The sequence below is a fragment of the Hydra vulgaris genome, chromosome 10, assembly GCF_038396675.1.
Source record: "Hydra vulgaris chromosome 10, alternate assembly HydraT2T_AEP".
Taxonomy (NCBI): domain Eukaryota; kingdom Metazoa; phylum Cnidaria; class Hydrozoa; order Anthoathecata; family Hydridae; genus Hydra; species Hydra vulgaris.
Window position 1 is genome coordinate 43,207,059 of NC_088929.1, and position 12,997 is coordinate 43,220,055.

Sequence of the window (12,997 nt, forward strand, 5' to 3'; positions counted from 1 at the left end):
TTCTTCTTATATTTTTTATTGACCATTATTAATCAGCAGAGAGTTTTTAACAAAAATTAACCAAAAAATTTTTTCTCAAAAGAATTAAACGAGTGTGCTAATACATTTTAAATAAGTGCATAATACTTTTGCACGCTTAATTTCAGACATTTTTCCAAATAGTCATTAAACTTCTAATTAACTCATAAAAAAAACAAGCAGGTTGACAATATTTGACCTTATATTTAAGTTAAATTGGTTTTACCTTTCATTTAAAAAAAAACTAGTTCAAAATTAAAATTACTTTACAATTTATATTGATTTGAAGTTGTCTATAATAAAAAAATTACGAGTGCGTTAATACTTTCTGGAAGCACTGTATATATTTATATAGATAAAGATATATAGATATATATGTAAAAACTATTGAAGAATCATTTAACAACATTATTTTATTTAAATAATAAGTAATATTTTTTTGTATAATAGTTTAATGAATGCTTTCTAGTCTATTCCGTAAGCGCTCATTCCAAAACGCTCCGTCCGTAAAGAACTGTTTCGTAAGTACTCTTTCGCAAGTTTCTTTTCGTAAAGAGTTATTACGGAATAACTATTATTTAATTTTTTCGTATAACGCATTACAGAAGGTGAATTTTCGCAAGAACAACTTCCGCAATAGCAACTTGAAATACGAAAGATAAAAATGCGAAATTTTCGTAAGTTTTTGTAGGGCGAACAACCCTAGTATAAATATAAAAAAACTTATATATATACTAAGATTTTTATGCATTTTATTTTTTTTGATATATAGTATATACATAAAATTTTAATAATTTTAACGAATTTTTGCGTAAAAAAAAAATTTGTAAATGTCTTGTTTATCTTTTACGAATATTACGAGAAATTATCACGTTTATGTTAGTGGTTCTCGACGACAAGACCTAACGGTCTTCTACGAGCTCCCTCGTTCTTTCATTTATTTTTATCGATCTAATTTTGTAAATTTTTTATTATTGTTAACCTATTATTCTTATCTTGTAATCTTGTAAACTTTATATTTTATAACGACATGTTGTTTAAAATGTAATAAAGAACAAAAAAAAAAAAAAAAATTAATATATATATATATATACATATATATATATATATATATATATATATATATATATATATATATATATATATATATATATATATATATATATATATATATATATATATATATATATATATATATATATATATATATATATATATATATATATATATATATATATATATATATATATATATATATATATATATATATATCATGGGTCGGGAACCTTTTTTAACCTAAGAGCCATAACGGCTTAAAATACAAATTAGTAATAAAGAGCCACAAAAATACAAAATTTAAAATTTTTTTTTATTTACTTGAAATCATAAAACGAATTTCACATATTATATTAAAAAGATAGAAAAAGCTATCCCAGTGGGCACGGTACGTTTTTAAAACGTTTTTTAGACGTTTTTATAAGGTTTAAACCTAATAAAAACGTCCAAATAACGTTTTAAAAACGTACTGTGCCCACTGGGATAGTTAATAACAATTATCATTGGTGAAATGAAGTTTAATGTGATTTCTGGATTTGAACTTTTTTTGATAATTTGGTTAAATTTAGCCGATATTTCGTTGAATGCAACTGTAGTAGAGCCTGCGTACTTTCATCTGTTAACCTACTTTGGTATTTATTTTTAATAAAATTCATCGATGAAAAAAATTGTTCACAATTATACGTTGAACTAAAAATGCTTAATAGACCAAAAGCAAGTGTTTTGGAATTTATATAAGTATTTGGCAGTGAAGTCCAGCATCGGAATATATATATTCCGGATATTATAATATCCTGTGGCGTATCTTTCATGTTTTCTTCATAAATGGCGATATGTGCAAGCATTGCTTCAAATTTATCAGCCCAGATACTTTTATTCCGAATCTCGACAAGCTCCAAGTGTAAATCTGCAATATTTATTTCAGGAAATGCATTAAAATCCATCAATGTCAAATTGCATTTTAATGGCAGCATTACAAACTTTAATGTTTCCTGATATTTTCTGAAATCATGAAATCTGCTTGCAAATTGGTGAACAATTGTAGTTATTATCTCAAAAAATTGTTTACGATTAACCTTTTCTGCTTCTGAAATTATTTTCATCCTGAAGTTTCGTAAACTATTAAAATATATAAATTGGTCTCCTGAAATATCGTCTAAAAATAAATCTAATTTTTGTTCAAAAGTACTCAGTTCTTCCAGTAGCTGGGCAGATATAATTCTTTTTCCTTGCATCTCCAGATTAAGTTTTTTAAAACGTTCTGTCATATCAAGCAAAAAGTAAAACTTCTGCAGCCATTCTGAATTCTTTAATAGTTTGCAATGTTCTTCATTATAATTTCTAACAGCTAAAAATTTAGTTATTTCACTTAAGCATTCAGAAAAAGTTTTTCCTCTTGACAACCAACGTACAGCTGTGAATGTAACTAGTTCTTTATGTATAAAATCCAATTCTTCTAACAATGCTGTAAAGATTTTATGATTTAACGATTTTGCTCGGATGAAATTTACTATGGGCACAATGACTTCCATTGCATTTTTCAGCTGTGGTATTGCTCTTAAAGATTTTGCAACCAAAGCTTCCTGATGTAAGATACAATGAAATGAAATAATTTTATGAGAAATATGACTGGAAAATAGTTTGATAAAGCCTTTGCTTTTTGCAATCATAGCAGGTGCTCTATCAGTTGCAACGGATACTATACGCTCAATGTTTATATTTTTTGTTTCCAAACATTTCAAAACTGATTCTGCGATATCTTCCCCTCTCATTTGTCCCTTCATAGGCAACAATTCAAGAAGTTTCTCTTGTACACCGGAAGCTGTTAAGTATTTGACCATTACAACAGCCATCATAATCAATAGCCAGGGACAAAAATTCAGCCGTTTAATATTTTCAATTTTCATGTTTGAAACCTCTTCTGCAATATTCAGAATTCGTTCCTTCACGGTTCTAGCCGAGAGTGGTATATCTTTAATCTTTGATAGTATTAAATCTTTGTTTTTAAAATCATTATATAGAATTCCAGAAACAGTATATATGACTCACCATTTGTAAATGGTTTACCAGCTTTTGCAATTTGAAATGATAATGCGAAGCTTGCTTCAGTTGTGGTCGATCCGGAATGAATATAATTTGAAAAGCAATTTTGTTGAATTAATTGTTTTCTTTGCAATTCATTAATAGCTTTTTTTCTGCATTCACCTTCGAGATAATTTTGGGCAAATTCTTTATGTTTTCCTTCAAAATGTCGTTCAACATTGCTTGATTTATTTTTCTGAAGTTTCACAGAACATATTAAACATAGAGGATTACCATCACTTTCTATATCTGCATATTTTTCAGGCCATTGTTTATTTAATCTTCTATTTTCATCCGCAACTTTTCTTTTTTTGGTGCTCATTTTGATCTACCTGTTTTAATGCGTTAAAAAAAATTAAAAAGTATAATTGAATACTAAAGCTAAAATAAATAATAATTAACTTACCAGTCTTAATATATCAAAAAAGCTAAAATTAAATTACAATTACAAACAAGTCAAAATAAATAATAATTAAATAAGTTTGTTGTATATAATATAAACTCGAATAATTGTTCAAATATAATTTTGCTTTTGTATTTTGCATTCGAAGCACCATCGCATCAACGATGTTTCTTTTTCATTTTTGAAAAAATTGGCAAATAGGCGTATAGTACATTAAAATATGTGCAAAAAAATTTCAAAAACGATTATTTTTCTCTTTCATTTTTGAAAAATTGGAAAAAATAGACACATTAAAGAATATATATATATATATATATATATATAAATATATATATAATACAACATTATTTTATTTAAATAATAAATAATAACATTTTTTTGTATAACAATTTAATGAATGCTTTCGAGTCTATTCCGTAAGCGCACATTCCGAAACGCTCCTTCCGAAAGGAACTGTTTCGCAAGTATTCTTTCGAAATGATTTGTTTCGCAAGTTTCTTTTTGTAAAGGGTAGTTACGGAATAACTATTTTTTTTTTTTTTTGTATAATGCATTACGGAAGGTGAGTTTGTGCAAGTACAGCTTCCGCAAAACCAACTTGAAATGCGGAAAATAAAAGTGCGAAATTTTCGTAAGTTTTTGTTTACGGCGAACAACCCTAGTCTATACTAGTAACCAGACTAGTCTATGGATAGACTTACAACACAGACATAGACAATTCTGTATGTTGTAATGGACACAACAAATGTTTAATTTTTTGTCCTTGTTGTGTCTATCAAATTTTTGATGGTGTCCTAAGATTGCTCAGTTAAAAAATAATTTTCACTTCATAAGTCTGCAAAGCATAATTTTTTGTCTATTTGGTGTCTATGATTTTGTCTAAATTTACTTGATTTCATAAAACCAGAAATATTGATTTTTGCCAATAAAATCTAAATTACCCAAAAAATCCCTTAGAAACAAAAAAGAAAATATACGATACATTATATTTGAATTTTATTTCATGGTAAAAATGACTTATATAGTGACAAATTTAAAAATAAAACTCTTCAATAATAGCCTGCGTTTGGCACTTTGATAAGCGAAATATCATTTTGATCTTTCATTACCGTATTATTTGAAGATTGTTATGTAGTAAGTTTATAATATTAAAAAAATATTGAAATGACATCAAAACTCCAAATGACGATCATTGCCCATGATTGATTATTGTTTAAAACTTGCGTACATATTCATCAATAAAATGAAAGTAAAAAACATTTTACTTTTTCACTATTGTTTTATTCACAAACCTAAATAAATTTTAACACCTATTGGAATCTTCTACTTACTAATCCACATTTTATAAAGGACAACTCCTTGATCACATATTTTTAAAATAATTTTATTGAAGGTGATAAAGATTTTAGTGACTAAGGAAAATTTTTTAAATGATAAACTTACCTTCAACTTTTTTAAAGTAATCCCAAACTGGAGAGGGCATTTTAAAAATAAATTTTGACGCACATTCACTGAGAATTGAAAAACAACTGAACTGAGTAGTTAATGAACTTCAATTGAGCACAAAATAGTCCATTTTGAGGTTTTTAAATAGACATTAACTTTTTAATCAACAGCACACGCTGGACAAAAAATTAAAAAATGAACTTCTGTTAGAAAAATTGTATTTTTAATTTTGTGCTCGTTTTCAGTTTTTGAAACGATGCTGCAGTGAAAATTTAATTACTCGTTATAAGTCCAAATTATATATTAAATAGATCTTCTATACCTCATTAAAAAATCGAGATTGTTCATTTAGTGTCCGTTTTTAAAATGATTGTCTAGAAAGACAAACATTTTTTATAGACAATTCATTTTTGATAGTTGTAATTAAAATTGTTGCAATTAGTGCTTTGTCGAAGTCTATTTTTGTCCTTTTATAATAAGGCCATTAGAGATTGTCTGGTTACTAGTCTATACATACAAAGTTCCCGTTACAAACAATAATAAACGGACAAAACGTAACAATTAACAATGACATAAAAACGGCTTTTGCTAAAAATAGTAATAAAGGTTTAGTAAATATATTAATAATAGTTATTATAATAAAATAACCAAACTATATAGCAAGTATTATGGCCAAATAAATAAATAAAATATAATAAGAAATACACTTAGAAAACAAAATTTACAACAAACGCTACAAACAAAACAAATAATTACGTTTGGTACTTTTGGCAAAAAATAAATAAATAAAAATAAAAAAAGTAAAAAAAAATAAATAATAATAAAACTTATTTAAACTTATTTAAACAAGGTAGAATAAAACATATATAATAAATCGCTAAAATTAAAATAAAAACAAATAATATATTGCTATTAAAAAATAATAACTAAAAAATAAAACTTTATTATTATTGCTATATATAATTAACAACTAACGAAAAAAAAAATAACTAAAACTAAATACGCTAAAAAACTGAAATAAAAAAAAAGTCATTACTACATGACCGCAAAATAAATAAATAATCCTAAGAAATATATCTAAGAAAATTAAAGAAATAAATAAAAAATAAAAAATTTTGGTTGATCTTTTTCATTCTTTTATTTATTTCATCCATAAATTTTTTTTTAACTTCTATTTTAATTCCTTTTTACTTATTTTGTTTCAGATATTTCGTTTTCTTTTCTTCTTTTAAAACATTTAGTTATTCTTCTTATTTGATGATTTTATTTTTCGTTTAATATATATATGTTTTCTTTTCACTTTTTCTTTCCTCCTTTTTAAAAAAGTTATTTCTAACAGTTTGAGAAAAACGTCCACCATGTGCGATGTCATTGCAAAGATGGACACGATGTCATTGACATGATACGATGCGATATCATTGACAAGATTGAGTATGTGATTACTTTTAAACACTTATTAAAAGTTTACTACTTTAAATACTTTGCATACACCATCTAGACAATGACACCGCGTTGCATCGCACAAATACGTTGTCAGAAATATTTCAAGTGCAGGTCGATTCACACATATATGTGAATCGACCTCCATTTGAAATATTTCTAACAGCGTATTTTTGTCCAATTGACAGATTTTTAAATTTATCATAGCTCCAGCAAGCAATATTTCCATAGTTTATATAACAACGTATGAGGAAGAAATATAAGAAATTTAAGCAGTTTTGGTTTAAGAAATACTTGGCTTTGTATAGTATGTTAATACTTTTTGAAATTTTTATTTCTATCAAACTTATGTGTTTTCTCCATGTTACCTTTTCGTTACGTATCATTTCTTAAAACTTCATGATGATTCTCTTATTATTTTAAAGTTGCTAATTTAAAAATCAGGAAGTTTTAATAGAATGTTTACTTTATTATAAAAGAAGTATACTTAGCTTTATTTAAATTTAAGGACAATTTGTTCCCCTTTCCATTCCGCTAGATTTAAATGTTCCTTGTTAACAATTTTAAACAAAAGGTTGATTTCTCCATTAGAGTAATCAAATTCGTGTCATCTGCTCATAGAACTGAGTTTTAAATGTTTAAAAACATATGGAAACCATTTACATAAACAAGAAATAAAAGGAAACTTAGAATTGAACTTTGGAGAAAACCGCAACTTGTTGTGATGTAGGAAAGTTTACTCTCTTCATATGATATGTATTGTTTTCTATTGTTTAGACTTTTGAGGTAATCTAAATATGTGCTTTTAATTACATAATTTTCGAGTTTTTTTATAAGAATGTTATGGTCTACTGTATTGAAAGCTTTGCTAAGTTCTATAAAAGCTCAAAGAGTAAACTTATTTTTGTCAAATGCTTTAAATATATCAAGAGCAATATTGATAATAGCATGATCAGTTAAATTACCTGGTTGAAATCTAAATTGGTTATTGTGTAGAATATTATTTATATTTAGAAAAGTAAGAACCCAATTCTAGATAATTCGCTCTGAGATTTTGGAGAAGCAAGTGAGAATCGAAATTGGTCTGTAATTGTCAGGGTTAGGAATGTCTTCTAATGAATATAACCTTCGCAATTTTAAGTTTCTTAGGATAAACACTTTGTTATAAAGAGATTAAGAATGTTACAAGAGGGATTGTTAAGTATTTTATTGTTTTTTTTAACATTACTACTAATATTATTAACTCCCACAATTTTTTTCTTTTAAAGATATACGGCATCTAAGAGCTTTATTTTCAGTAATTCTATAGTTATCCATCTTAAAGGTCCTATTAGAAGTAAGGTACGTCTCACAGTTTACTTCAGTGGTTTTCATTTTGACGCTAAAGTGATATCTACACTGAAAAAATATTGGTTAAGTGTTTCGGCAGTTAAAGATTTATTTGTAATAATTTTATTATCAAAAGTTAGATTTATAAAAAGAATATTTATATCAGTTTGTTTCGCACCAATTACTTTCCAATTAATGTTCCAAGTATTTTGCCGATTATGTTTTTGTCTTTTTAATTACTCGGTATAGTAATAATTCTTCGACTTTTTATTAACTTTTTTTTTTTTATCTCAAAAATACGTTTATAATTTTTGTAATTGGTTTCATTATTAAAAGTTTTTTTTGAGGAATTTTTTATATAGTCGTCGAGTGCAAACGCACCGTAACCTTGATACTTAATGTTTTTAAAATTTAAATATAAAGCTTCAAACCAAGTTACTATTATTGATTTTGAGAAGTTAAACTTAAAAACCATAAACATGTCTAAAAAACAATAATGCGCAGGGAAATGCAATTTTAAAATGTTGGCTATCAAAAAGTAAAAACAAATATGTTTCTAAATCTAAATTTTAAGAAAAAGGTTTTCAAACACAAGGTATAATGTATAATAATATATACTACCTATCAGTGACGGATCCAGGATTTTTTGGTGTTTGAGATAGCTAACTTCCAGACGTGGCTCAAATTCCAAACTTTTGTAAGTTAATACTTTTGTCAAATGATGAGGCTTTGCAAAAAATTGTGGCGATTGGAGACGAAAAAAGCCTCTGACTTCATCACCCCTCCCCCACCCCAAACTTGAGGGGCAACAAGTTAATAAAGTATTTCTTTTTACAACTTTCAACTAGACTTATATTTATTGATAGATTTTAAGTTTCATAGTATCATCTCCCAGCGTTCAAAAATTATGACCATATAAAGCTTAAACCCCCTTCAATTTGAGGGGGTTACAAATTTTGTATGGTCATAATTTTTGAACGCTGAGAGATATTACTATGAAACTTAAAATCTATCGATGAATATAATTCTAGTTGAGAGTTATACAAAAAAATACTTTATTAAATTGTTGTCCCTTAAGTTTAGAGTGGGGGTGGAGGAGAGTAGTGGGGTAGGGGAGGGAGTGAAGTCAAAAGGCTTTTTCGTTCCCAGCCTCCAATAATCGCAATTTTTTGCAAAGCCTCATTATTTGACATAAGTATAAACATATAAATATTTAGAGTTTGCTCCATTTCTTGAAGTTTGCTATCTCAAACACGAAAAATCCTGAACCCGTCACTGATACTTATAACCATTAAACAAACAAACAAAAAATACAGGAGAAACCATATAATCAAAATAGATATGCAAGATGTAACGTTTAAGAAAATTAAAAAAAAAAAGCAACAGCTACAAGCTAATCACCGTCTCAAAACCCACTTAAAAGTATGTTTCACTGAAATCTAACGCAACGTTGTCTATTGCAAAAGCACTTTGGTGAAACTTGAGTTTTATAAGTAACTAAATGTTCATTTCGATTACATTTAGTTATTGACAACGGACATAAATCGATGCAACTAGATTGATTAATTCCATCACAAGTGCACTTTGCTGTACACTTTGCATTAATAAACTTTTCACCAACTTTATAAAATTTTCCGTCTACCAAACAGCCTAAAATAAGATCATTATATATATATATATATATATATATATATATATATATATATATATATATATATATATATATATATATATATATATATATATATATATATATATATATATATACATGTATGTATGTATGTATGAATATATGTATGTATGTATAATAAATAGTAAATGAAAAGAACTTTTTTTTTAATACCCATTAAATATTAAATGAAAGTTACAAACCGTTTGATTTTTCATCTGAAGGCTTTAGTAAAATCATTGCAACTAAAAAGAAATAAAGTCTTTTAAGCAATCCAAAAGATACATTATTTGGCTTTGACATTTCTTCTGTTGTTTGCTTAGAACTTGTTAAAAAATAAAACACTATTGAATGTCTTCCTTAAGGCAATTTAATTTATTTCTTAAATGTTTACTGCGGTTTGATAATGATTTTAAAATAAATTTTTTCTAATATCTACGCTAATCCAAAAGAAACCATCTAATTATATACTGGTTTAAAAATTGCGAATTTGCGGTAAAAACTTTTTTTGTTTAAAAATAATAACTTCATTCAACTATTAAATTCGCTTTTGAGCATCATATAAGAGAACTGTTGCGTATGTACGGTCAAGTATGTAAGAAGTCTATTTCTCAATCTAAAAACACTGTTTGAACTTCTTTAATTTAACTGACTGAAGTTTAACATACACTTTTACGTAATCTTCATTGAGATCGTTTTTCGATTATGCATAAGTAGTACATTTTTTTAAATTTTTTTTTATGGGCTTAATAGCCTTATGGGCCTTTCTAGCAAATAAATTTGGAAGGAAATCTTAAATGCATATGTATCTTCACAAAAATGTCATCAATACATGCTTACTAAATAAATTGATTAAAGAAATTATGAACAAAATTTAAAGAAATTTTATTGGTTAATTAAATTGGTTAAAGAAATTATGAACATAATTTCTTTAACCAATTACCAGGGTACTACTATCTCCATAATCACTATGTAACTAAATTTGTTAATCTCCTACTTACTGAAACAAATTTGAAAAAACTTTCAAGAAAAAAAACTGCCAAGTTATAAGGGCTTTTTCTTTTTAATGGTTTTAAAGTTGATCTTTAGGATTTAGCCATGATGACACTTAACTATTTTATATTGACATTTTATTTTTAAAATTTTTTTTAAGAAAATGGCTTCAAGAACAACTAAAAAAGAAACAATAAAGAGGCTTACTTGCTGTGATAATGAACTTTCATTCGCGATTGGATTCAGAAAGAATATAAGTAATAATAATAAATAATATTAAATAATTTAAATATAAGAAACTAATTTATATTTTTAATTTATTACTGTTGTTGAAATTATCATTTTATAATGGAAAAAATTTTTTTAATCTAAATTTCATGCTAAAACTTACAAATTCAATGATATTAAAATTGCTAAAGTTTTCAAACTTTCATTTTCAAATACTTAAAAATGTTAATTGAAAATCACTCTGCTTTACTTTCTTAGCCTTTATAAGGATGGCGAGGGAATGGAAAACATAAGCTCTTATGGTTCAAACCTTTTAAGCCTAAATGCTAACATAGATGAAAGTTCACCAAATCCCGCATGTAAATATTAAAAACATTCAAAAAAATTAAAGAAATTATTTAGCGTCAAAATAGGTTTTAAAATTATATTTGTAACAGAAACATGGTACCGCGACAAAGAAGTCAAAAGTATTACCAGCTTTCATCTTATTAATTATAAAGTTATTTTCTAAATGAGAGTTTTTAAAAACAATTTTTTACATATTAAACTACGTAAAAATTTTTATTTATCAACAAAGGATTATGAGTTTTTAACAATTGAGGTGATAAACGACACTAGGAAAAAGGTTATTTTTTGACGTCATATATAGACCTTCATGTAATAAAAAATAATTTATACAAAAAAAAACAGAGATAAATTTGGCAAATGAATTTATTTTGTGAGACGATTTTAATTTAGTTTTGATCGTTTATGAAAAAATTTAATTAAAAAAAAATTATAAATTCGGAAATGTTATTAATACTTTATTTCAAAATGATTTCATAGAATAATATTAATTGCTCAAATTTTAATTTTATTTTTTTGTTCAAATCCTCAATACGATCTAATGGTTTCGTCAGAGAGCACCGCAAAAGAGCCAAACTAGGAACTTCGCGCCTCCTTCCATACAGATGGCGCGAAATATACCCAGAGCTCGTTTCGAGCTCTGGATCTCGATATATATATATATATATATGAATATATATATATATGAATATATATATATTTATATATATATATATATATATATATATATATATATATATATATATATATATATATATATATGTATATATATATATATATATCGTCGCTGCAAAACAAGACTTAAGTCCATTTTTGCCGTTCTGAGAAAAAGACATTTAAAGTTTTAAATTTATCAATGTGTTTGATCTTTTGAATCCCCTTTTGATTGATTTTAGTCTATTTATAGCAAATTCTATTATTTTTTAAAAAATAACGAAAAAAAAAAAAAATCTAAATTTATGCAATTTAATAAGTAAAATTGACTTAAGATATTCTTAAAAGGATCTTAATATAGAAAATTTCACAAACTAAAGTCCATCAATTTTAAAACTATTTAATCTTAAGTCCATAAATTTTAAAACTATTTAATTATTAAACTCTTATTTTATTAGGTTATTTATTTAACGCTAATAATCAAAATAGTTTTAAAATAATCATTTAGTGATGGAATCATTAACATGTAACAAACTTAAAAAACACTTAGAATAAATATAAAAAAAGGTGATACAAGTAACAAAGCTTTCATTTCGTAATGTCTAGCTTTTACTCAATTTTCTAAATGGTAGAAACCGGCTCTGCACGATTTCTTTTGGTTGTTTGATGACTTGTTTTGTTATAACATTTGGGTTGTTAATTTGGTTTTATCTTTAGTATTTCATCATCATCAGCGTCATTCATACATCTGGCTCGAATCTTAAGGTCTTGGTAGAAATGATAATGCTGTTTTGGAATATACACTTTGTTGCATAGAGAAAGAAGATCCTTTAATTTCAGTGCACTAATACCTCTTGGAGCAAGATACTTCTGCTTTTGTAATTGTTGCTGGTTCAATTATTGTTTCCCATTGCATAGGTGACAGGTTTTATCGTGCATTAGATGAAGGTGGAGAGGTTAAGGTCATCGCTCTTGACATTTCAAAAGCTTTTGATAAAGTTTGGCATGCTGGTCTTCTCCATAAGCTTTCTTCTTATGGTGTATCCGGCAACATCTTTAAGATCATTGAACCCTTCCTTTCCAATCGTAATATAAAAGTTGTCCTCGATGGACAATACTCTTCTTCTTATTCTGTAACTTCAGGGGTTCCTCAAGGTTCTATCCTTGGCCCTATACTCTTTTTAATTTACATTAACGATCTTCCAGATATTCTCAAATCTAAGGTGGCATTGTTTGCTGATGATACTACTATTTATTCTTGTCGTGATAAGAAACCAACACCCTCTGATTGCTTGGAGGGTGCATTTGAGCTTGAAAACGATCTCACTTCTGCT

At 26.4% G+C, this 12,997-nt stretch overlaps 1 protein-coding gene across 1 annotated transcript; it reads right to left on the reverse strand.

Annotated features, from left to right (window-relative positions):
* Positions 1 to 1,592: 1,592 nt before the first annotated feature.
* LOC136086366 (general transcription factor II-I repeat domain-containing protein 2B-like) lies at positions 1,593 to 3,478 on the reverse strand. The gene is made up of 2 exons (XM_065808662.1): positions 3,124 to 3,478; positions 1,593 to 3,070 (listed from the first exon to the last, which is right to left on the reverse strand). Exons 1-2 carry the CDS (start codon positions 3,476 to 3,478, stop codon positions 1,593 to 1,595), a joined length of 1,833 nt encoding a protein of 610 aa, XP_065664734.1.
* Positions 3,479 to 12,997: the final 9,519 nt, after the last annotated feature.

Bases quoted from the DNA above. Each gene is read 5' to 3' on its own strand.
- LOC136086366 (XM_065808662.1), bottom strand. From the start codon at position 3,478: ATGAGCACCAAAAAAAGAAAAGTTGCGGATGAAAATAGAAGATTAAAT. The intron at 3,071-3,123 runs GTGAGTCATATA...TTAAAAACAAAG, and splicing joins TGGTAAACCATTTACAAATG to ATTTAATACTATCAAAGATT.